The 27,315-nt window shown below is 38.6% G+C and overlaps 1 protein-coding gene across 1 annotated transcript; it reads left to right on the forward strand.

Moving 5' to 3' along the window:
* Positions 1–6,087: 6,087 nt before the first annotated feature.
* Positions 6,088–24,300, forward strand: LOC132711310 (vomeronasal type-2 receptor 26-like). The gene is made up of 8 exons (XM_060689945.2): positions 6,088–6,148; positions 6,575–6,673; positions 8,938–9,136; positions 17,668–17,965; positions 18,260–18,427; positions 21,162–21,389; positions 22,865–22,991; positions 23,399–24,300. Exons 1-8 carry the CDS (start codon positions 6,088–6,090, stop codon positions 24,298–24,300), a joined length of 2,082 nt encoding a protein of 693 aa, XP_060545928.2.
* The last annotated feature ends 3,015 nt before the right edge of the window (positions 24,301–27,315 follow it).

Here is a 27,315-nt window from a genome sequence, read left to right on the forward strand (position 1 = left end):
CAAGGTTGACTCAGCCTTCCATCCTTCTGAGGGGGGGAAATGAAAACCCAGATTGTTGGGGGCAATATGCTATTTAATATACTGTCTTTGGTGTAAGCTGCCCAGAGTCCTCAGAGAGTGGGCGGCATAGAAATATAACTAATAAAATAAAATAAAATAAATAAACAAATAAATAAAATAAATAAAAACCCTTTGCTCTCTATAGAGCACGGAAACAGCATTGGTCACATTGGTTGATGATCTCTGGAGGCTTGGGACAGGGGCTGTTCCTCTGTCCTGGTCCTATTAGACCACTCAGCGGCTTTTGATACCATCGACCATGGTATCATGCTGCAATGATTGGAGGGGTTGGGAGTGGGGGGCACCATTTTGCAGTGGTTCTCCTCCTTCCTCTCCGACCGTACACAGTTTGTGTTGGCAGTGGGACAGAGGTCGACCTTGAGGCGCCTTGTTTGTGGGGTGCCGCAAGGGTCAGTCCTCTCGCCCCTTCTGTTCAACATTTATGTGAAATGGCTGAGTAAGATCATCCGTGGTTTCGGGGTGAAGTTCCACCAGTATGCTGATGACACCCAGCTGTACATCTCCACCCCAGACCATCCCAATGATGCCCTCGATGTGATGTCCCGGTACATGGAGGCCGTGCGGATCTGGATGGGGAGAAACAGGCTCAGACTCAACCCTTCCAAGACCGAGTGGCTGTGGCTTCCGGTGTCCCGGTATAGTCAGCTGGTCCCATCGCTGACTATTGGGGGTGAGATCTTGACCCCCTCAGAGATGGCGCGCAACTTGGGTGTTCTCCTGGATACACGGCTGTCTTTGGAAGATCATCTGTGGGGGCCCCTACCCTCTGGAATCAGTTGCCCCCAGAGATAAGGAGAATCCAAGACCTCAGTGCCTTCCGCCGTGCCCTTAAAACCCATTTTTTCAAGCAAGCTGGGCTGGCTTAAGAAGAAATTTTTAAATGTTTTAATTGGTAGTGAGTTTTAATTGGGCAAATTTATATATCTTTTAATTGTTTTTTAATATTTGTAATGCATGTTTTTAATTTTGGCTGTACACCGCCCTGAGTCCTCAGGGAGAAGGGCGGTATAGAAATTTTATATACATATAATGGCCGTGGCCAGGGGAGATTTTTTTCAGGTTCACCTGATACGCCATTTGCATCCCTTTCTGGACCGGGATGCCCTACACATGGTCACTCATGCCCTCGTCACGTCCCGTCTGGACTACTGTAATGCTCTCTACATGGGGCTCCCCTTGAAGAGCACTTGGAGGCTCCAACTGGTCCAGAATGCAACTGCGCGGGTGATTATGGGGGCGACTCATTGCACCCACATAACACCTCTCCTGCGCGAGCTGCACTGGCTCCCAGTGGTCTTCCGGGTGCGATTCAAAGTGTTGGTCACCACCTTTAAAGTGTTCCATGGCTTAGGACCGGGGTATATACGAGACTGCCTTCTGCCGCCGACAGCCTCCCACCGGCCAATACGCTCCCACAGAGAGGGGCTCCTCAGGGTGCCGTTGGCCAAACAATGTCGACTGGTGGTGCCCATGGGGAGAGCCTTCTCTGTGGGGGCACCAGCCCTCTGGAACGAGCTGCCCCTAGATGTGCATATGATCCCTGACCTGCGCACCTTTTGCCGCGCCCTGAAGACCCTTTTGTTTCAACAAGCCGGGCTGGCCTAACGTGAATATGAATTTTAATGGGTGTATGTTAGTTTTTAATTTGTAGGCCAAATTTGTGTATATTTGATTTTAATGGTTTTTAAATTTTGTAAATTTTATGTGTTTTTATATGGCTGTACACTGCCTGAGTCCTTCGGGAGAAGGGCGGTATAGAAGTCTAATAAAAGTTAAAGTTAAAGTTAAAAAAAAGTTATAGGAAATAATGGGAAATAATCCTACTGAAGCATGAATTTTACTGCAGGAATAACATCTGTAAATAACATTGACTGCTGAAAATAAAGTTTATTACTTTAAAAGTTGGGTTAATAGAGACAATTAATCTGTTTGCAAAGTAGACACTGGCTGAATTTCCAAAAAGAGAAAAGTGGTTCTGGGGAAAGCTGCAGTGCCTGAACAATTATAAAATCACATCTAATCTTTACTACTACATTATCTATTACATCATCTTTTTCAATAATAGATGACATGCAGAGCAAAATTGACGATCTCCCGAGTAGAATTACTCTAGGGACTGTAATTTGTTCACTTGGTCTAAGATGGAAACATCTGAAGCAGAAACATCAAATCTATTAGTGAGAAGGGGAAAAAAAAACATCTAAAGGTTTTGTCCCATGAAGAGTTGCAAATAAGAGTAGCAATTGGAAAGGGCAGAGTCTATATTTGTCTTTTACTTCAAACTGTGATTTGCCATATTACCAGGGTGCCATCATTTGAGCACAATGTTAGTTGGATTTTGGCAATCTGAATAAAGGACATGGCTGGATCTGTATTATCGTTATACCTAAGGAGTAGTAGCAAAGCTCTTAAGTGGTGTATTTAGCCTGACTAATATTTGTTAATGAAGAATTCTGATTAAAGTGAAATCAAACATATCCGTATTTCAGAAGACTTTCTGCTGCCCAGATGTTTCTTCTTCTTCTTTTTGTGATCTCAAAAGTCAGAGTGAATAGTCTAGCATGTCATGTGGGTGATCCAGTACCTACTCGATACGAATGGTACCAGGAGGGAGACATCATTCTCGGCGAGATGGTTTCTATGATAAATTACCATTTTAATGAAGTTTCATTTCAGGAGCATCCTTCTCAAGAGTTTTTTGAATTTCCAGAGTATGGATTTTCTATCTTGCTCCTCAGTAGCAGTTAGGAAAGTTTAACGCATGCAGAGAAATAGGGAAAGATGGATTGTTTCCTTGCATCATGAGAACTCTTTCTCTCTGAGGTTATTTTTACATCTCTGGAATTCAAGACAGCTTTTAATCAACGTAAATTCTTTCTGCCAGCTGTGCAAAATTATGGTAGCAGCCAGTGCTAGAGTGAAATATCATGGGCTGCTATCAAGTGCAAAGAAAAGTGCAACTCATGATTTCATTACTCAACCTCACTGTAAATTGAGAAGGAAAGAATGAAGAGAAATTTTATTTTTTTGAAATAGTAGGGCATTATTGTTTGTGGGAAGTGGCAATATTTTGACTCATTTTGCAATGAGGTCAATCACAGAAAATATGGCAGCATTCTCAATTGAGATGGAATAGCCCTATCTTAAACATGGAGAGAGGGGGATAGGGAGGGAGAGGGAGGGAGGGAGAGATTATTAATATATTGAATTCTGTTATAGCAATTACAATTGTTCGGATATAAAATCTTCTTTAAGGTTAACTTCTGAAAGAGTGAAATCATTTTATTTACAGGGTGTTAACAAAATTCTACCAACATATCCTTTCCTTGGCCTTTACCGTGAAGGAGATCAATGAGAATCCACAAATCCTGTCTAATGTCACCCTTGGCTTCCATATCCATGACAACTATTACCACCCAATGATGACTTATCGGACAACCTTGGACCTGCTCTTCAAATCCCAGCAATTTGTCCCCAACTATAAATGTGATACCATGAAAAACCTCATAGCCATTATTGGAGGACTCAGCTGTGAAACATCATCCTATATGGCAGACATTGTAGGTTTATACAAGATACCACAGGTAGGCACTTGAAAAATAGATATAAGAGTGCTAATTGATTCCTCCTGTCTAGAAAATAATGATGAATGATAATCACTTAGCTGAATAACCTTACAAAAGATAGTTTTCATGAATAGAAAAATGGAGGTAAATTTGTTCTACAGAATGTGTTCTTTGTTTTTAGTTAACTTATGGATCATTTACCACTCTGGATAGTTACAATGCTGGGACGTCTTCCTTTTACTCCATTGTCCCCAATGAATCTTCTCAGTACATTGGGATTATCCAACTGCTTCAACATTTTGGGTGGACCTGGATTGGGATTTTTACTACGGATAATTGGAATGGAGAACGTTTCCTGCAGATCATGGAGTCCCTCTTTTCCCAGCATGGAATCTGCTCTGCTTCTATTCAAAGAATCCCATATTTAACCCACTGGGATAAAGTTGACGATATGATTGATAAAACAACAAATATTTATAACAGTATAGCTGATGAGAAGATCAAGACCTTTATTGTCTCTGGAGACTCCTTGACCATTGCATGGGTAACTAGTATCATGTTTTTAGTTTGCCCTGGATGTGAACAGAGTTCCTTGGGAAAGGTGTGGATCATGACTGCCCAGATTGATTATTTATTAACAGGAACACAGACAAAATGGGATCGACAGTTCTTTGATGGTGCCATTTGCTTTACAATTCACTCAAAGCGAATTCCAGGGTTTAAGGAATTCCTTAACTTGATAAAACCTCCTTGGATTCAAGAAGATGGTTTCTTCCCACTTTTTTGGGGTCAATTGTTTGATTGTTCATTGCCATCTTCTCGTTCGACCCTAGTGGACAATGATATTTGTACAGGAGAGGAAAAGCTGGAGGATATTCCTGGGTCTCTATTTGAGGTGCAGTTGACGGGGCACAGCTATGGTATCTATAATGCTGTCTATGTACTGGCTCAAGCTTTACATGCTCTCTTCTTACTTCAATCTAATGACAGGCATAAATCATCAAAATACGAAGATGCAAAACCATGGCAGGTGATTTGTTTTAGAGAAATACTGTAATGGTAAATACAAATTTATGTTGTATGTATTAAATAGGGTAGAAGCAACTATCAAAACGGAATAGAATATCTTGTCTTTTCAAAAAATACCTAGTCTTTATGACTTTATTTCCATTAATATAATATGTTTTCCATTTTACTCCTTGAACATCTTCAGCTTGCAACTATTAACTAAGATTCAGGTCCTAGTTTTTAAATTCCTATAGTTTTTAGGCATTTCACCTATTACTGAAAATAATATGTGAATCCTATTTAACATAAGTAGCTATCCTTCAATCCATACTACATCCACAGCAGCCTTATGTCTGTGAAAATTAAAATTAAGGAGCCTTGGTAGGACAGTGGTCTAAGGCACCCTGTTATTAAGCTGGTTATTAAGACCAGCTGCCTGCAATTACTGCAGGTTCGAATCTCACCAAGGCTCAAGATTGACTCAGCCTTCCATTCTTTCTAAGGTAGGTAAATTGAGGACCCATTTGTGGGGGCAATAAGCTGACTTTGTATAAATATACAAAAGGATGAAGGCTATTGCTGAGCACATTGTAAGCTGCCCTGAGTCTCCGGAGAAGGGCGGCATATAAATCAAATTAAAAAAAAAATGAAAATAAAAGATGGCTTGGAAGTCAGAAGCAAATCATTCAGGTGAGGCTTTCTTAGAAAAGGAGGAGGAGATCAGACAGGGAACCTAATTTTGGAAACTGTTTTTCCACTTGTTCATGTACCACTTCTTAAGCTATATTGTAATGGAATGAAGAAGATGTGGGACACTAGAATACTGTGTATCTGATATTTGTCACTCAAGCTGAAATACCTGATCCTTCTTTTACCTGCATATGCCGAGGGCAGAAAAGAGGGTTTCAAGAGGTTGGAGAAATAGACTTTTAACATTGTCAGAGTTTCTCCCTCAAATGTAGAATACAACTAGGATAAAAGTACCATATTTTTCAGACTATAAGACACACTGGAGTATAAGACACATCAAGATTTCGAAGAGGAAAACAAGAAAAAAATAGATTTTGGACTCCGTGCTTCCAGTTTTTGCCCTCCCCGGTCCCCAGGAGCACTCTGCAGACCTCCCAAACCCTCTGTGTGCCCCATTTCTGTGAAAAAAATGGGCCCATTTTTTGAAAAACGGAATGCACAGGGCAGGCTTTCCAGAGGCCAAAAATGGCCGTATTTGGTGTATAAGATGCACCGACATTTCCATCCTCTTTTATGGGGAAAAGTGTGTCTTATACTACTAAAAGTACATTACACATAGATTTCTATTCTTTATCGTTCTGTTTTCTTTTGATTCCCAATATAATAGCTCCACCAATTTCTTAAAGGCACTGCATACAATAATTCTCTTGGAGAGACCTTAAATTTTTATGACCATACGAATATGGAAGGTGGATTTGATATCGTCAACATAGTCACTTTTCCCAATTCCACTTTCCAGAGACGTAAGATTGGAAAAGTGGAACCGGATGCTCTGAATCAAGGAAAGGAATTAGTCATTAATGAAGACATGATTGTTTGGCATAGATCATTTAAGCAGGTATGGTTTCAAGGAGAGTTTGTGTGACCGTTCGCAATTGGGTTCATTAGGTTGAGAAATGTACTGCTGTTCTTCTAGGGAAACCATGAGGACTAAATAGATTTTTTAAAAATGACATTTTTCCACTTTAATTGTTGAAAACCAACTGCAGTAGTATTTTGAACAATATGTCAGGGTTCTGACAGATGCCCTAATTAAATCATGAGCCTTGAGCCAAGCTTCAAAAGAAATTCAGTTATTTATTAGGAGCTTCATGTTCCCAAGCAAAGCCAACTCTGACCCCACATAGTTTATGGTCCCAATCATGATCCTGTTTCCCCGCTCTCCCTAGTGTGTGTGTCATCAACCACATTCGCCAACGGAGTAATTTCACGGGTTGTAGAGATCACTCCACTCCAGCTGCTGTGGGTAATCCTGGGAGAGAGCTTGAGTAAGATATGTCTGGAATGTGCTCCTGTCTTTGGCTGCCATACTGCTTCATCATTTTCCCATCCCCCTTGCAACTTGAGAGCAAGCCAGGAATGCTTTGCTAGTTGACACAATATTTATTACACTTCCTCCAATATTGAACTGAACATTCTCAAATCTTATTTATCTCATGATCCTTGGATGCCTATTTTGACAGGATCTTTTTATTGTAAATATGGTGCACATTTCATTTATAGTGTAACAACTGAACTTTCTTCAAAAGTGATGTATCTTCACTTTCCAACATTATGAAATTGATAACTAGGTGCTTCCCATCTCGCTGTGCAATGAATATTGTCTCCCCGGTTATCAGAAAAGGAAGGATGAAGGGAAAAAATTCTGCTGTTATGATTGTGTTCCATGTCCAGAGGGAAAATTTTCAAATAAGATTGGTATGGTAATAACTTCTCTATTTTTATTGTTACAAAGATGAACCAGAAATATCAGCCATAGTGCCATTACAAAGAAATATACAATATGAGAATTTTTGTGAATATGTTCTGCAGAATGTTTTCAGCGAGTTAGTTTTAGGTTTATTGTTGGAAATTGAATGGGGCAATGAAAACAAAAAAAAACTTTTAAAAGAAACAAAGTAAGCAAAAATTTAAAAATAAATAAATAGACATGAAATTTATGGAAGCCAATTCTTAATATTTATAAATACAATATGAACCTTTTACACATTAGTGGTATATGGACTATAAATGACTGACTTCCCAATTTAAATCTTAATTCTTTTCATATCTACCTAGTTACATTTATTATGTGGTATTTCTGCATGTTTGGCTCCTCTGTCAAATCCAAACCTAGAGTGTGTATATATGCACATTCAAATTTGATGCCTCTGATTCCCACATTCTGCTTATGGGGATCAACACAAAAATGAACTTTAGGAGAAAGGAAGGAAGAAAGCAAAATTAAGAATAAACTTATTAAATAAGAAATGATGTCTTGCAGCCTCAGAAAATGTTATTTCCTATGTAGTTTGCACTTGAAATATGTGTGATATATTAATCTTTTGGAATTTCCTCCATGATATAATGTATTGAATTTTAGGGAAAATATTTCAATTTCCTACATATCTTGAAGTGTAGTCTTGAAGCAAATGTGAATTAAAATATTAAATTATTCTTCAGATATTCCTAAATCTTCATTGGAGCAGTTGTGTATAATAAGAACATAACGTTGAAAACAAATAGAGATATTCTTGAGGTGTGCTACAGTTCCTTGGGTATACTCAAATTAGATTTGACTTAATTTTAACAATGCATTAAATATACATAGCGAGATGTTCAAAGGCATTTTCACTCTCTGGCTTGTATATTTTGTATCAAATCACCACTTAGACTTATATACTGCTTCACAGTGCTTTACAACCTTCTCTAAGCATATTGCCCCCAACAACAATCTGGGCCCTCATATTGCCTACTTTGGAAGGATGGAAGGCTGAGTCAACTAAGGGTAAGGATAACAATGAAAATAGTCAATTAACTTTCTCATGAATCCATGTTGAGATAAGGGTTCTTATTTTTAAATGCTCTTGTTTGATTTCAATGTTCTAGTGATCTATAAGCAAACTATAACAAAGAAATGAAATGAAAACAATTAGCTACTTGTCTGATGAAGAACTTATAGGAATCAGTTTAGCCATTGTTGCTACTCTACATTTACTCACTAAAATATGTCTGGATATTTTTTCAATTTCAGACATGGTAGCTTGTGTCCAATGTCCAGAAGATCGATATGCAAACCAAGAAAGAAATGGATGTCTCCTGAAAAGGACAAACTTTCTGTCTTATGAAGAACCTTTAGGGTATAGTTTAGCTTGTCTTGCTGCTGTGTTCTCCCTCATTACAACATGGGTGCTGGGAACTTTTATTAAGCACAAAGTCAGCCCTATTGTGAAAGCCAACAACCGGGATCTCACCTACACTCTCCTCATCTCCCTTCTCTTCTGCTTCCTCTGCTCTTTGCTCTTTCTTGGACAACCTGGGAGAGTCACCTGTCTCCTCAGACAGTCTGCATTTGGTCTCATTTTTTCATTGTCCATCTCTTGTGTGTTGGCCAAAACCATCCTTGTTTCTCTTGCCTTCAAGGCCACCAAACCAGGATCTCGGATGAGGACATGGGTGGGGAAAAGACTGGCTGTTTCTATTGTCCTTCTCTGCTCTCTATTCCAAGCAGGCATCTCTATTGTATGGTTATCAATTTCTCCCCCGTTCCCAGAATTAGACGTGCATTCAACAACTGAAGAAATGGTCCTACAATGCAATGAAGGATCAGTTGTTATGTTTTATTGTGTCCTGAGCTATATGGCCCTCCTTTCATTTGCCAGCTTCATTGTGGCTTTCCAGGCTCGTAAACTGCCCGACAGCTTTAACGAAGCCAAGTTCATCACCTTCAGCATGTTGGCTTTCTGCAGTGTGTGGGTCTCCTTTGTGCCAACCTACCTGAGCACCAGGGGAAAAGCCATGGTGGCTGTGGAGATCTTCTCTATCTTGGGCTCTACAGCTGCACTCCTAGGATGCATCTTTTTCCCCAAGTGTTACATTATTGTGTTGAGGCCTGATTTAAACAACAAGGAACAATTGATAAAGAGACATTCTTAAATATATTTTTCTCTGTATGTTTTTTTAAGTTGGTAAGAGTAAGCCAGAACAAGATTAAAAATTATTTTTTTAAGTTATTTAAGTTACTTACCATTCTGATTTATTTGTGTCTATGAAATCTGGATGTTCGGGAAAACCTTAAATCAAGTTTAAGTTTTTCCCCAACAATATTCAAGGAATTCACAGATTTAGTGTAGGAGGTCTAGCAATTTTTGTGGAAAACCTGATGCATATTAAAGGTAAAGGTAAAGGTTCCCCTCGCACATATTTGCTATTTGTTCCCGAATCTAGGGGGCAGTGCTCATCTCCATTTCAAAGCCAAAGAGCCAGCACTGTCCGAAGATGTCTCTGTGGTCATGTGGCTGGCATAAGTAAACGCCAAAGGCACATGGAACACTGTTACCTTCCCACCAAAGATGGTCCCTATTTTTCTACTTGCATTTTTTATGTGCTTTCAAATTGCTAGGTTGGCAGAAGCTGGGACAAGTAACAGGAGCTCACCCCTACATGGCACTGCTGAACTGCTGAACTACTGACCTTTCGGTCAACAAGCTCAGCATGTTAGCCACTGAGCCACTGCATCCCTAGATGCATTTTATATACATATAAATTTGAACCATTCCAGGCATCTCTCTCAGATCTGCAAAATGATCAGCATCAAACTGTTAGTGAATTCAAGTGATTTTATTTATTAAATGCTGAACAAACTTTATTCACAAGAGTATTATACAAATGACTGGGTCCTTTCTCCAAATATACTTTAGTGTCTCTATGAGTTTCTAATTCCCTCTAAAATATTTATTATTACAAGAATCTCAACATCATCACACTGCATAATTTCTCTCCCCCACAAAAATGATTTTTTTTCTTTTCAGTGAGAAGGTTGAGGAGAAACATGGGCCAGTCCTGGAGTCTGGGGAAGGCTCGGATGAGGGCTCTGTATTGGAGGCAGAGAAAGGGCCATCTGGGAGATCCATGCTGCCTCTAGAGCCTCCAGAGTTGAACCTCAGCGAGGCAGAGGAACAGGGGGAGCCTGTTCCCAGTACGGGCATGCGCAGAGCTGCCAGAAGGCAAGAACAGTTAAAACAAAAGGGTTGACTTGGGAGTAGGGCTTGGAGATGATTGGCCTTCGCATAAGACTTAAGAGAGGAGCAAAGGCATGTGGGCCTTTGCAGGAAGCAACATTGTTAATTATGTTCAGTTTAAAGTCTAAAGCTCTGTTTGATTCTTGTCTCTGTGTGGCTTTGCCAATTAGGTCTTTGGCAGGGTGTCAAGAGAGATAAAGGTGGGTGATTATTAGCCTTATCCCGAATGACTCTTTACAACAATTGGGAACTCATCTGTGAATGAACAGAATTCACAGCTGTTGCAATAAAAGAGGTTTTTGGGACTACTAGTGTGTTTTACTAACTCAGGAAGCCTAGGTCAGAACAGACTCCTATATTGGCTCCAGACCTGTGCTTTTTTGGCCGTGTATTTGTACCTCAGACTGCTTTTTGGATGTTGGCCTGGAGCCTAAGCTTGACTACTGTGTATGGACTTTGGCCTGTACTTAATACTTCATCTGTCTGAACTTGCAGACTTGTGTCTTTGCCATTGGACTTTGCATCACTGTGTGTAGACTGAGCAGAATTGGACTCAATAGAAATTGTGATTGGTATGAGTGGGACCTGGAGAAATTACACATTGTCTCAATAAAGCTCTTAAACTCCTCATGTGTGCATGCGTGGGGGACTGAAACAGGACAGCATGTTTCTGCCTATCTTCTTCAATATTTCAAGGTCTTATATGGTAGCCATTAAGAAAAATTGTGTCTTGAATTTAGGTCATTTTAACATGAAATGTATATGTCATATAATTTCTGAGATTTTTTTTTTAAAAAATATAAATGCTATAGACTCATGGCTTAGGGGGCTGGATCTGGCCTGCGGGGTGCTTAGATCTGGCCTGTGCCCCCACCTGGAAACAGCGAAAGACTAGCTCGCGGTGCTTGTGTCAGCAAAAATGGAGTTCCATTTTCGCTGGCAAAGGGTTTCAGGAGGCCATTGCAGTTGAAAATAGAGCTTACAAGGGCCACATGTGGCACACCTAAGCTCCATTTTAGATGGCAGAGGGTTTCAGGAGGTCATTGCAGCTGATGTTGTGGTCCACCAGCAGACTGCAGAGCTGGCAGTGGAGTCAGAGAGCAATGAGGCTGAGGAAGAACATGGGCCAGTCCTGGAGGGTGGGGAAGGCCTGGATGAGGGCTCTGCGTCAGAAGCAGAGATGGGGCCAGGGCCATCGGGGAGTGATGTGTGGACTTCAGAGCCTCCAGAGGCTGACAGTAGAGAGGCAGAGGAACAGGAGGAGCCTGTTCCTAGTGCACGTATGAGAAGAGCTGCCAGAAGGCAGGAATAGCTAAAGCAGAGAGGATGACTTGGGAGTAGGACCAAGAAATGATTGGCCCCTCCCGTAAGGCTTAAAAGACCAGCAACGACTCTTGGCCTCTTTGCCGGAAAACAACGTTGAGAGAATTGCTTCTTGTTTCACTGTATTCATTTCTTGTCGGCATCTTCTGTTTTTGAACTTTTGCCAAGAAAAGCCTTTGGCAGTTTGCCTAATTATACCAAGGTCAGTGATAAACTGAGGAATGGTGTTTTGAAGAATTTGCTTTAATTTAGTTTGGACTATGCTGAGAATGAGTTAATTCTTAGCTGTTCTAATAAAGTCTGTTTTTGAACTGTTTGCATTTAATACTAACTACTTGGGCCTGGATAACAACAGCTGAGAACAGAGCTCGGGAGCCCATTTTTGCTGGCAGAGCACTTGGGCCACCACAGGTGCCCCCAATTTGAGTGATGTCGAGCTGCCACACCCACCCTGGCCACACCCATCCCAGCCTTTCAACGTCAAACACAACCCTGATACGGCTCTCAATGAAATCGAGTTTGATACCCCTGCTATAGAGGATGTTGTACTATTTCTATCCTAGCAAATCAGATTTTAATGCAAATTAAATAAAAGGAAATACATTTCATTCTTTATTATTCCCTGATTTTTTTGTCTAATGTCTATATCTAGTTGGTTATTCTCCCTTGGTTTCAAATAGGCCATACAGTTATTGTTGAAGGCAAAAAAAAATAAGTACTTGGAAATTAATCAGGCTAAAAATAAGAAACAGATGAATGTGCGAATGATATGATAGAGTAAGAAACTTCTGCAACTTTGAGTTAGAAACTATTGGTAGTTAAGAGAAGTGTAATAGAGATTAAGGGATGCGGTGGCTCAGTGGCTAAGATGCTGAGGTTGTCGATTGAAAGGTCAGCAGTTCAGTGGTTCAAATCCCTAGTGCCGCATAATGGGGTGAGCTCCCATTACTTGTCCCAGCTTCTTCAAACCTAGCAGTTCGAAAGCATGTGAAAAATGCAAGTAGAAAAATAGGGACCACCTTTGGTGGGAAGGTAACAGTGTTCCATGAACCTGTCAGAACCTGCTGGATTTCACCCCTGACCTGGAGTGGGAATTTACGATGTGCTTAAAAAAAAAACAACCCAAAAATACAAGTACTCCTCGACTTACAACAGTTCACTTAATGACGGTTCAAAGTTAGAGCAGAACTGAAAAAAGTGGCTTACGACCATTTTTCACTTATGATAATCACAGCATCCCCATGGTCATGCGATTTACATTTGAAAGCTTGACAACTGGTTCATATTTATGACGGTTGCAGTGTCACGGGGGTCACGTGATCCTCTTTTGCGACAAAGTCAATGGGGAAGTCAGATTCACTTAACAACTATATCATCTTTTTTAAACAACTGATTCACTTAACAAACGTGGCAAGAAAAGTCATAAAATGGGGCAAATCTCCCTTAACGAATTTCTCACTTAGCAACATAAATTTTGGGCTCAATTGTGGACGTAAGTCAAAGACTACCTGTAATGCACAACCCATTATGTCCACATTTTGTCTGTCTGTCTGTCTGTCTGTCTGTCTGTCTGTCTGTCTGTCTGTCTGTCTGTCTATCTATCTATCTATCTATCTATCTATCTATCTATCTACCTATCTCTTCTCTCTCTCTCTCCTCTCTCACTCCCTCTCTCTCTCCCCCATATACCTATCTACATCTACCTACCTACCTACCTACCTACCTACCTACCTACCTACCTACCTACCTATCTATCTATCTATCTATCTATCTATCTATCTATCTATCTCCATCCATACACACCCACCCACACCCATCCCACAGACATGTGTTTGTGTCTTATCTCTGTGCACTGAATAGACTATTCAAATTTTTACATTCAGTGGCTCTACATTATCTTTTAAAATAATTTTTTCTTTCCCATACTGTTACAATCCCAAATACTTTGCATTACTCAGGTCCTACCAGAGCTTTGCAGAAGGGCCACTTAAGGTCATAAAATGGGGCAAAATTCACTTAACAAATGTCTCACTTAACAACAGGAATTTTGGGCTCAATTGCAGCCATAAGTTGAGGATCGATTTATTTTGGCTTTTTCATTTTAGGGAAGACCAGTGGACTGTTATAGCTTTTCTCTGTATATTAAATTAATCACATTTTCAAGATCACATCTTTCTTTTAGCCCTTTGTAATTAAGCTTTTTGTGACCTAACAAGTTGGCATCCATGGGAGGGATAATGTAGATCGACATAAGCAACGTAAACATTTAAAAACATTTGCTAGACCAATTCTCGAATACAGCTCATCTGTCTGTCTGGAACCCGCACTGCATATCGGACATTAATACAATTGAGCGTGTCCAGAAATATTTCACAAGAAGATTCCTCCACTCCTCTGCTCACAACAAAATCCCTTATGCCACCAGACTTGAAATTCTGGGTTTAGAAAATTTAGAACTATGCCGCCTTCGGTAGGACCTAAGCATAGCTCATAAAATCATCTGCTACAATGTCCTACCTGTCAATGACTACTTCAGCTTCAACCACAACAATACACGAGCACACAATAGATACAAACTTAAAGTGAACCGCTCCAAACTCGATTGCAGAAAATATGACTTCAGTAACAGAGTGGTCAATGCCTGGAATGCACTACCAGACTCTGTGGCCTCATCCCAAATCCCCCAAAACTTTAACCTAAAACTGTCTACTGTTGACCTCACCCCATTCCTAAGAGGTCTGTAAGGGGTGTGCATAAGAGCACCAGCGTGCCTACCGTCCCTGTCCTAATGTTTTGTTTAATTGTACTCATTTTATGTGTTCCTTTCATGCTTATACTTATATATATATGATCTAATACGTACTCAACAAAATAAATAAATAAATAAAATAAATAAATAAAATTCTCAAAAGCAAAAGTTTCTGAAACTGTTCTGTGTATAAGGTCAAGGTAAGAACAAAGATGATTGGAAGGCAAGAGAAAGAAAATGGCACTTGCTATGGGAAACTAATTGTAACTCTTACAGTATCCATGTACAGATTTTACACAAACACAATTTGCCTAAATTGCTAGGGAATAAAGGTTATAATTTCCCCTCTGATTTGCCAATGGCTGTATTTCAGTTCTGTTTCTTGACAGCATCACAGCTGAACAAGGATGGCAAGGAGAAAAAAAGTCAGAAATTCCTGCTGCACTTTGAAAGATCCCTCAGAATTTATCTTGGGCCACTGAAATCACAGTCAAGGAAACTGCTCTGTTTTATTTTTACTTTTTTATTTAATTTGTGATGAATATATTTCATTTTTTCTTTATTTACACTGAGAGCATATGCACCAAAGACAAATTCCTTGTGTGACCAATCACATTTGGCCAATAAAGAATTCTATTCTTTATATATCTTCCTCCTTTTCAGTGGACGTTTCCCATTAGGTCTAATCAAGGCAATTGATTTTTTGGCAGACTTGACTGCTCTATGTTGTTGACCATGTATTTGAAAGGATGGAAGGATGGCTCAAGTCTTCTTTCATTTAACCTTATTCTGTTCTTCTTCCTTCCTGCCAGTGTCAGTAAGAGTTTGAAATCCATCTGGCTCCAGCCCAGTAACGTTCCAAGGAGATTTTCCACCTCTGGAGCTAAAATGATACTCGGGGGATTTTTTTCCTTTATGAATCCTGATGAACGTACACAGAGTTTCAAAAAAATGCCAGTAATTTCTGAATGTGGATCGTAGGTGCCTCACTCTTCTTTGAATAAAATGCAATGTAACTACTGAGAAAAGTGATAGAATGTAGGAAGTGGGATTATACTGGTTCAATTATGGCACTGCTAGTTTGGCTGTCATATTTACAGATGTTAGGCATGTTGATCAGGGCTTCCGTAGAGATGGCCCTTAGGAAATCATGCATGTGGGACTTTCATATGTTACAACGAACCCTCTTAGAGATCTAGAGATCTAAAGATGCATTTTAAGGTAAACTTGGATTTTTGAAACAAATGCTCCAAGATTATTCCTCTCTACATTTCAAAAATGGAAATGCCACCAAGTTCATGGGAAATAGGGTTATTTCCTCTCAATATTTTTCCATTCAGCAAATACTGGGAGCTTTCATAGCACTTTATCAAGGGAATCCAATTCCAAGTGGCTCCTTTCTCTTCCTCTCTCCATTTCAAAAATGGAAATACCACCAAGTTCAACGGTCTAGTAAAGTATTAGAAGCTGTTTCTCAAAAGAATAAAATACCAACTGGCACATTTCTGAGAAACTGCAATTCACATCATTATTATGAAGGTGTTTATGAGCTGGTGAAGAATGGATGAAGAAAAGATTACAAGATACAAAAGAACAGTGTGAATATTTATATCCATCTTAAACGTTGACATATATTGATGGAAGTGTGTAGTTGCATGGAAACAGTTCTAGGAAGATCTAGAAGATAGTTGATCATTTTATAAACTCTTCAATATACCTTTCCTATGAAAGAAGGAAGCTCCAAGAAATCAGCAAACTATGAACTAAAAGGTTGAATCAGAGACCCGATCATATAATTTACTGCCCAAGATTAACATATATCCACCCAATGGTAAGGTTGATTTGCTGGTGTTCACAGACTTTCAAAGAAAATAAATCCTCTGTCAGAAGATGACATTGCAAAACAAGAGAGATGCACAAAACCAAGAGGGGCACACAAAACCAAGGTTGAAAGCCTGCTACAATGCTTATGGGTCAAGATAAAAGAATGATGTTGCCATAGGAATATACCAGGGGTGGGTTCTACTTATCTTTACTACCGGTTCGCATGTGCAGGAGCTTCCTGATGATGTCGGGGTCAGTGAGCGGAGCTTCCTGCCGGTTTTACTACCGGTTCTATAGAACCAGTCTGAACCGGAGGCAACCCACCACTGCAATATACTATAAGCGACCCAATGGAGCAGAAAGAATAGATGAACATTTTGCTAATCAGTTAACAAATGTATCTCAAAATATACCACAATAGCAATGGGGGATTTTATTTAGCCAGACATTAACTGGAAGACAAACTCAGGAACAAGGGGGAAATCGAACAGGTTCCCTACCAACCCAGCTGACAACTTTGTCACTCAAAAGGTAGAAAAGTCAGCAAGAAGGGCAGCTATGCTAGGCTTTATTCTATGATCTCTTCGAAAGAGGAACATCACTTTCTCTGTTAGGAAAATGTCTTCCAGTCAACCTCTTCAAAATCCTTGCCTAGAGGTACAGGTCTTCCTGAAAGAGCCACCTGATTAATAGGAATCATACTAATTATGCAATTAAAATACATTTCTGTTACATCTCTATTGGATAAATTGCTGAAATTATCTATGTACAGTAGTGGCCAAAATTGTGGAAAAGTTTTGGGAAAAGTGTATTTTTGAGGCTTGATGGCTAATCATACCACTTTTTTTTTGGAGTTTCAAGATAATCATATTCCAGTGCTGGAAGAGCCCAAACCTTAACCCAATTGGAAAACTATGGCACCAATTAAAGAAACTTGTTAGTCACAACTCAGAACCGACCCAGCAATAAAACCCAGCAATCATTCAATCTTAGTTTCACATTATAACAGCTGCAGAACAAAAAGACTTGGATCATTCCATGGGAAAACTTTGTAAGACTGTAATTTATGTTAAAGGTTTTAGTATACCTCATTTTTTCTGTGTTTCACTTTTCTTCTTTATACTGTAACTCCTATTCAAATAACAAATCTTCATAAAAATAATTGCATTAAATTCTTGATTAAATTATCTTTCCATTGATATAGAATGTTATGGTACTACTAAAAAAAAAGTGGTGTTATTAGCTAGTTTTAGAAAATACACTTTTCCCAAAAGGTTTCCACAATTTTGAGCACTACGGTATTTTAGAATTGATTTAGATTTTTGTGTGTGATATGATTTTCTCTCCTTCTGCACTTTCATTTCAGCATGATACCAAAATATGCCCAGCATCCTCTTTCCTTGTATTTTGCCATTGATGAGGTCAACAAGAATGCCAAGCTGTTCCCCAACATCACAATAACACTGCAGATTTATCGAAACAGTTTCAATGCCTGGAAGGCCAGTCAGCATGTTTTAAATTTTCTGTTTCTCAGACAAGGGAGTCCTATCAACTTCAACTGTGTCAGAAGAAGGAATCTGAACTTCTTGCCTATCATTGGTGACCTCACCTCGCTCAATTCCATCCAGATGGCGTACATGTTGAACATCTACAAGTTTCCACAGGTATGATCATTTTTTACAGATCAGCCTGTTGTTTTGTTTTGTTTTTATAAACCGTAGCTTCTTTAACTTTAGCCGGGCTATCATTTCCTAGTTCTGAGTTCCCAGAATCTACTATTGTGAAGCTTATGTTCTCTTTCTTTATGTAACACTTGATAGCAACCTTTGGGATTTTGCAATAAAGTCATAATGCCACAGTACAATCCAATATTCTATGAAGGATGGAAAAGCTCTATTCTCTTCATGATCACCAAAGGACTCCCAGTTTAATTTTCTATGCATCATTCTTCCCAACAGCTGAATTATGGCTCCTTTGACCCAGTCCTGAGTGACAAAGGGCAATTCCCTTCCTTCTTCAGCATGGTTCCCAATGAAAATTTGCAATACGAAGGGATTGTTCACTTACTAAAACATTTTGGATGGAACTGGATTGGCCTCTTGGTCTCAGAGGATGAGAGGGGGAAAGTATTTTTTCAACATCTCCAACCAAGACTCTTCCAGAGTGATATTTGCATTGCTTGGATGGCATTGATCCCAATTTTAAGAGATGCACTCTTGAAGAAAGATTTCATTTTAGAACATGTACACAAAATAATAGACATTATCTTACAGAAGAATGTCACTGTATTCCTTGCTTCTGGGACTGTCCAATCTATGGAGATTTTACAATGGGGGCTTTATTCTCGTGAAATTTACCAAAAGAAACCAATAGATCACAGAGTATGGATCATGACCTACCAGTGGGATTTCACTTTGATGTTATCATCAAAAAGGAGACTCCTAGTTCAAACTTTCAATGGTTCCCTATACTTCTCACTCCACACAAGGACTATGCCAGGATTTCAGGAATTTCTTGAGAGAATAAAACCTTTGGAACATCCCTTTCCTTATGTTACTTGGTTCTGGGAGTCTGTGTTTCTTTGTTCACTGCCTCCATATCGGAAAGGAGCTAAACGCTGCACTGGGAGGGAAAAACTCAATGAAGCTTCTGGCTCCGTGTTTGAAATGACCATGTCTGGAGAGAGCTACAACATCTACAATGAGGTTCATCTTGCAGCACATGCGGTACAAGCAATGCATTCAAAAAGAGCAAAAAGAGCAAAGCCAGCTCCTCTGAGGAATCAGGATGGATCAAATCTTTGGCATTTTCAGCCATGGGAGGTATGTCATTGCTCTTCCCAGATACATTTATGGAAGCCCTGAAGGGGATGGGATGGGAAAGCAGCAATAGATAGACACTCTGGATTTGTTTCTCTGCAGCAACCAATTATCTGTTAGCAAATATTTGTCTGGAGAAACTAATTTATTTATTTATTAGTCATATTTCTATGTCGCCCTCGCTCCGAGGACTCTGGCGGCTATCACCAAAGACAGTATACTAACTAGCATATTGCCCCCAACAATCTGGGTCCTCATGTTACCCACCTCGGAAGGATGGAAGGCTGAGTCAACCTTGAGCCGGTGAGATTTGATCCACTGATCTGCTGTGCTAGCAGTCAGCTGAAGTAGCTGCAGTACTGCACTCTAACCGCTGCGCTACCTCGTCTCTTGCAGCTCAATCATATCTAAGAATTATCTTTAAAGTCCAGATGGAACTATTTTTGGAGATCTGTTACTTAATGCTGTTTCAGAGGGAGAAAATCTATTAATTTTAGCAGCTTCTTCGTGTATATATATATATATATATATATATATATATATATATATATATATATATATAGTATAAACATTCCATCTTCCATTCAACAGTGTGTAGAAATATCTTTGTGCAATAACTATCAACATTTTCAACAGTATTCATTACATTGATAATAATTCTCTGATCTCATAGTAGTAATATTGAGCATAATAAATATCTTCATCTTTCCCTCTTTACATATCTTCTAATAAGAATATAATAATAGTATTGAATGTAATAATCCTAATAGTCATAATAACCATCAACCATCAACAATCATCATATTGTTTACATCTCTATCTTAACACATTTTCTACATTTCACTAATCTCCTCCTTTGTTTCTAACTTCCATTTTTAGTCTGTAACCATCAATAAAATAATTCCCATGTCATATAATATTCAGTTTGTTCTTTCTCTTTAATTGGAAGCATCAATCTACTCATTTCTCCACATTCTAATATTTTCTTAATCACATTTTAGCAGCTTCTTTGCAAACTCTCACACTCAACATCTCCCAAAATTTGAATGCACAAAATTAAAATGTTTTTAGGTTGTCTCCATAGTCTTTATTATAGAATCTCCCCAAATCACTTATTGTTTGTAGTAAATAATATTTCTGTTCTTGCTACCCTACCTACTGTGCTATGGAACTTTCATTGCACTGTGTATATATAGTGAAAAATATTACATATATGATAATCCCTAAAAGTTTGTGAATCCTTATGGAGTTTTAATATTTCTACATAAATATTTCTGCACAAATCCTAAAACTAGATAATGAGGATTCAATTAAACCTGCTGATTGATTTATTGAATAAAATGGACCAACACTTCATATTTGTACATGTAGAAAGAAACATATCTGGTTCTGAATTAATTAGAAGATAATATGAACAGGACTGTGTTTTACCTTAATTAATAAAATTTCCAATTTCAATGGGTGGAACGATTTGCATTGTAACCTTTTGGATGTACTAAATGTATATAACAGTCTAGAGATATGGGACTGGAAGGATTGGAAAGACTAAATTAAGTTTCTACAAGAATCTAAGTAATATTAATTTATGGAAGTGATTCATGTGAAGGAAACTTCTACAAAGCTGTGAGTCAAGAATAAAAGGTAGAGAGTAATGCCTTCCCTGTGCTATCCTTTTCTTCCCATCGCACATAATAGATACTTTACCTTATTTATGTGGGATAGTCTCTTTCCTCCAATTGTTTATTTATGCAAGAATAGAAAAATAAGCTGTGTAAGAATCTGATGCCATGAATTTAATTTTATATGTTAACATATTCCAGTTGAATCAATACATATTAGGAAATTGTTGGATCTGACATTACTGAAATTTAAAATGGGTTGTAGTCCATGGGTTGAAGAGATTTCTGAATCAAACCAGAAAGCAATTCAATTACAATCCTGATAAGATTCATTAAAGAAACTATGTTGAGATTATGAACAAAGCCAAACTTTGGGAAAGACTAGGATAAATGCTCTGACTTTTCCTCTCCCTCAAATCCAGCTTCACTATTTTCTGAAAAACACCCGTTTTAATAACAGTATGGGAGAAGAATTTTTTTTTGATGAGAAAGGGGAGTTTGACCCGGGATACGACATCTTCAACTTTGTCTCCTTCCACAATAAATCGTTCCAGAGAGTCCGGATTGGAAAGATGGTCTCCAAATCTCTTGATGGGAAGAAATTCACCATTAATGAAAGTGCCATTGTATGGAATCACAAGTTTCAGCAGGTGGGATGTTTGGCATACTCTAACTTGGTAGACTATTATTTGGAACTGAAGATGTTCTTCTCCAATGACCTGAAAGTCCAGAAGCGAAGGACAGTGACGATATTCTGGAATCTTGTGGTTTTGCTAGATATTTGGGATGGTCATTTTGAAGACCTCTACATACCGAGAATTGCAACAAAAATGATTTGGGGGCTGAAGGCTAAAACATATGAAGTTGCAGGAACTGTGTATGTCTACTTTAATGAAGAGAAGGACTAGGGGAGACATGATAGCAGTGTTCCAATATCTCAGGGGCTGCCACAAAGAAGAGGGAGTCAAACTATTATTCAAAGCCTCTGAGGGTAGAACAAGAAGCAATGGATGGAAACTAAGTAAGGAGAGAGGCAGCCTAGACTAAGAAGAAATTTCCTGTCAATGAGAGCAATTAATCTTTGAAACAACTTGCCTCCAGAAGTTGTGGGTGCTCCACAACTGGAGGTTTTAAGGAAATATGGCACAACCATTTCTTTAAAATGGGATAAGTTTTCCTGCTTGAGCACGGGGTTGGAGTAGAAGACCTCCAAGGTCCCTTCCAACTCCTTTATGGAACTGAGTTGCATTTTGAAATTAATATGACATAAGAATATTTATGCATGTGTCCTTTTGTTTGATTTACTTTGCTCGACAGGCTACTAGTTTCTTAAAAGACAATAGATATGCATTTTTTGTAATGAACAGAATTTTGCATTCTCCCAATTTAATATTTAATATTGGGTATTGCTGTTACGAATGGAATAAAAAGAGGATACTTTTTGAAAGGAGAAAAGGTTTATTATAAATGGCTGTACTCCTATGGAGCCCCTTTTAGAGAAATCTCTACATACAAATGATACTTGATGGAATTTAGTGAGGACTCCCAGAAAGGAGGTGTTTTTTCCTGAAGACAAAGTTGCAGTTGAATATGGAGCGTTTGATTGATATCTATAGTGATGCTAAACAATTCCTTTATTTTGTTAAGATTTCTATCTACAGGTGAGGACTGCTCAGAAGAAAGTCCATATGTCTTTCTTGATTTTGGGTCCTGGCAGATAAAAAGGAACACCAAGGGTATTCCAATCCTACAAAATGAAAATGGATGACATTTCCTACAGAATGAAATTCTTCATTTTGTTCTAGATTGCACGTTGCAAAACCTCTCTGATCTGATCTGATTTCTAGTAGGATTGAAATATTTTAGATGTCTCCCACCAGGGACCCCCTTGCTCTCAACTATCTGTTTTTGTTTTTTTACAAATATGTTTGCAGAAAAGTCAGAACTCATCCTAGGAATAGAATGATTTGATGTAAATATGGACACTCTCCAAAAGCATCTTGGGACATGTTGACATCAGAAGATTATGAATCTCCCTGAAAGTACCAAGTTCTCCTAATAAAAAGGAGGACTTGCACAACATCTTGATGAATCTCATTCCTAAACCTTTTCATTTTTCTTTCAGGTACCTCCCCGTGCCAGATGTGTAGAGAGCTGCCGTCAGGGATACAGCAGAGTTGTTCAGGAGGGAAAACATATTTGTTGCTACAATTGTAGACAATGTTCTGAAGGAAGAATTTCAGTTGAAACAGGTAAGTAAAAAAAAGTGACAGCTAAGAGTTGAGAGCTTCCAAACTCATCTTTTCTTCATTCTTTCCATCTTTGAGATGCTATTTAGAGGAATGGAATTGGGGTAACCTTTGGTAGATTTCTTTTTCAAAGATGGGTCTAATTTAAACACTTTTATAAATCCATTCTATTCTGATCTCTTTTCTTAGTTGAGAGTTGCAATTCTCTTCAGAGTCCTCCACCACTAATAGTGCAGTTCAAAGGAATATATATGAATAAATAACAGACCAGAATCCCTACACTTTTTAAGAAAGCATTATTATATGTCAAGGGGATTGTGAATGGCATCCCCAGCAATGATCTCTCTCAATTAGCTCTATAGATTGTCCTATATAGTTGGAAGTGACTTGTTCTTCTTCATGTATTTCAGATGCTAACCAATGTGAGAGATGCCCAGGGGATCAGTATTCGAATGCAGAAAAGATCCAGTGCCTTCCCAAACGTTTCAGCTATTTATCCTATGGTGAACCCTTGGGAATCGTTCTGATTTCCTTGATCCTTTTCTTTTCATTAGTTGTCATTTTGGTGGCACTGGCCTTCATTCTGCACTGGGACACCCCCATTGTCAAAGCCAACAACAGGAACATCACATGCATCCTTCTTTCCTCTCTCCTGCTTTGTTTTCTGTGCTCTCTGCTCTTCATAGGTCGGCCTGGGAAGGTGACTTGCTTTCTCAGGCAAATTATGTTTGGCACCATTTTCTCTCTCTCGGTTTCTTGTGTCTTGGCCAAGACCATCACGGTTGTTTTGGCCTTCCTGGCCACTAAGCCAGGAAACCAGATGAGGAAATGGCTAGGAAACAGACTGGCAGGATCCATCATTGTCTTCTGCTCATGTATTCAAGCTATTATCTGCATGATATGGTTGATCATGTCTACTCCCTTCCCTGAGTGGGACATGCATTCGCAGGTTCAAGAGATCATTGTTCAATGTAATGAAGGCTCAGATGCCATGTTTTACATTGTCCTGGGCTACTTGGGGCTCCTGGCCACCATCAGTTTCACTGTGGCTTTCTTTGCCAGAAAACTGCCTGATACTTTTAATGAAGCCAAGCTGATCACCTTCAGCATGCTTGTGTTCTGTAGCATTTGGGTGTCCTTCATCCCAGCCTATCTGAGCACCAAGGGGAAATACATGGTGGCTGTGGAGATCTTCTCCATCTTGGGCTCTACTGCAGGTCTCCTGGGTTGCATCTTCCTGCCCAAATGCTACATCATTCTCCTGAACCCACATCTGAACACCAAACAGCATCTAACCAGGAGGACAGATTAACAATGAATAATTCTGTAATTCAGTCTTTACCTGGTTACCAAAAACATTTATGGGAAAAGTCCAAATATTCAAGCTCGCAAACTTCATCATGCAATTCAATGCTATTTCTTTTCTTTATGTATGTAACATATATAATCAATTTCTAAGGCTTTATCCGAGCTGTAGAACAGTTAAATAGTGAAATCCTATACTGTAATTTTTTGGCATTTTTCTGGTGATCGTGAGTAATCTTAGGGGTGATCTGAAATATTGAAGAAAGCCAGGAATATGTAATTGAAGCTGTCCCTTTAAGGAAGTGTGCCTGTTCCATTACAGGCTTGCCTTATGAAACACTCTGCCCCTAATCTTTGGCAGACTTCTTCCATCCTAGCCTTCCATGCAGCTTTGAAGACCTAGCTTTTCCACCAAGTGCTGGGTCAGATTAGCTGGCTGGGTATTTGTTGTTTTTAATATTTTGATTTATTTTCTTTTATAGTTTAAATATTATTTTATAGGTTTTTTTAACTTTTGATTGGGAACCACCATCCAGAGTTGGTTAGAAGATGGTTAGCTGTATAAATGTTTGAAAATAAATAAATAAATAAACAAATAAATAGTACCATGATTGCATTGGAATTTTTTGATACAATGGAGAGAATAAGGGTATTTTGGGAAATGCATGGTTGTTGTTAACATGAGAGAACCTCTTTGGTTTCCAAGATGTCAAGTAGCTTTATTGAAAATTTTATTCATTGGCCCCATTTTCTACCCCTCATTTTATCAAGTTGAGAAGTCACACCTGGCTCTTCTGTTGTGGAAATTGGGTGACTTTAGCTCTTCTGGAGGTGGGATACCTATAGAAATATATATATTGTCAGAGTTTGTTGCAAAAATCAAATCCAGAAAGCACACACAGATAACTGATTCTTCAGGATTCATTAACTTTTATTTATATACATAATAACACATGAATAAATGTACAATACCAACAGCAGATTCTTCCAACGTGGTAGCAGTTACAAGCAAATCACAAGCAGAGTACAGCAGACAGACTAGTTTCAGTTTTAATTCTCAACATAGCACACAGAGCTAAGCCATGCCCAGACTCCAAACTGTTTCAGCTCCCATTGGCTGTTTTAGTTGCTATGCCAATTCATTGGCTGACCTTGTTATCATGTCTTCCCAGTCAAGAATATTCTGACATATATTAGGTTTTTATGTTGATATATATTTATTAGCTTATTACCTTATATGTTTTATATGAAATGAAACTGCTCAGATTAGCGCAGGAATAGTATTGAAAATGCAATGAATTAACTGACAAAAATGAGAATTTTTCCAATGAGGAGAGGATTTACATTCAATGGCTCCACAGTTTCTTTCAAAATAAATTTCTCTATTTCTCTACCTTTACATTCCCAAATACTGTTTTTCTCTGCCTTACTCAGGTCCTCCCAGAGCTTTGCGTAAGGGCCACTTTCCTGAGACTGCTTTTACTATTGGACAAATCTTAGTAAACAATGCGAGAAATTCAAACGAAGCACCCATAGGCACAGACACTCCTACAAGGGAATCATAATCTGAATAGGCAAAAAATCTGAAAATTTTCTAGCAATTTAACTTGATGCATCTTCTCCTCTCTTGGTATCCAAATACACTCCAAACTGACTTTTCTGCTTTTTTTTTTTTTTTTTTTTTCCTTCAAGCAGAGATTGGCTGGAGAGAAGTCTGTGTTTTGTCCTGGCTATTTTATTATCCCACCAGTTCCTTTTATATAAAACTCAAGGCTTCAAACATACTTAATACTCCATCCAACATATGTTTTACAGAAAAAATAAGTCTGTGAGATGAGTTGGTCAAGACTGAGAAATATTGAAATCTGAGAAATAAATCAGATTTGGTCAACCTCACTCTATACTGAATTTGTTTGAGAATTACATGATTAGCAGTAGCCCATCACACAAATTGAATGAAGGAACAAAGTGTTGTAAATTCTGATATTAAGGGGAGAAGAAAAATACCTTTAATAGTACTTTTCTGGTATTGTATAAGCTCATCTCCAAGATATGAATGCTTTTAAAATGACATTTATGCAGAGAAAAGCTTTAGTAAATCTTTGGAACTAGAAATTCCATACATTTGAAAGAAAAAATACCCATAATTTTGTCAGAATAACATTAGAATGAGTCTTCTTGAAAATGCAGGTAAAACGTTTGACCTTGTTTCTTTTTTTTTTCTTTTTTGCAGTTATTCTTTTTTTAAGATCATTTGGTGTTAGTTTTTAACTTTTTTGTTTAAAATCCCAATAAATGTGTATTTGAAAAAATGTTTTAAAAAAACACTCACAGAAGGGCAAAATACGGCTCGTACAATTTTTTTAATTGCAAACCTAATTTAGCATTTCTAAGCATTCCCAGTTGCAATCGGCAATAACAGAATATAGCAATTTTCAAGATAACATTTACAGATACAGATTAACAGAGTTGAAAGGGATCTTGTAGGTCATCTAGTCCAACCCCCACCTCCCAGCCCAAGCAGGAGGCCCTACACCATTTCTGACAAATGGCAGTCCAATCTCTTCTTGAAGGCTTCCACTGATGAAGCTCCCACAACTTCCAAGGGCAACTTCTGTTCCAATAGTGCAGTGGTTCTCAACCTTCCTAATGCTGCGACCCTTTAATACAGTTCCTCATGTTGTGGTGACCCCCAACCATAATATTATTGCTAAAACCATTAAAAATATGTGTTTTCTGATGGTCTTAGGCGACCCCTGTGAAAGTGTCATTCGACCCCCAAAGGGGTCCCAACCCACAGATTGAGAACCACTGCATTAGTGGATTGTTCTCAGTGTCAGAAAATTTCTCCTTATTTCTAGGTTGAATCTCTCCTTGATCTGCTTCCATCCATTATTCCTTGTCCGGCCTTTATATCTGAGATTGTTTTTTACCACTATACCCAGATTATAAATTTGAAGCTAAAGCTGCTTATCGTCTGGATTTCTATTTCTTCTTGGTTTCACTGAAATATGATGAGCCA

This window comes from Pantherophis guttatus, chromosome 4 (assembly GCF_059756535.1).
Source record: "Pantherophis guttatus breed Tessera chromosome 4, ASM5975653v1, whole genome shotgun sequence".
NCBI classification, from domain to species: Eukaryota; Metazoa; Chordata; class Lepidosauria; order Squamata; family Colubridae; genus Pantherophis; species Pantherophis guttatus.

What these genes read in the sequence shown, in the direction of transcription:
- LOC132711310 (XM_060689945.2), top strand. Translation starts at nt 6,088, where the DNA reads ATGGAAGGTGGATTTGATATCGTCAACATAGTCACTTTTCCCAATTCC. An exon ending in ACATCTACAAGTTTCCACAG is followed by an intron (nt 17,966 to 18,259) that starts GTATGATCATTT and finishes TCTTCCCAACAG; the next exon opens with CTGAATTATGGCTCCTTTGA. An exon ending in CAGAGGATGAGAGGGGGAAA is followed by an intron (nt 18,428 to 21,161) that starts GTATTTTTTCAA and finishes CCTCAAATCCAG; the next exon opens with CTTCACTATTTTCTGAAAAA.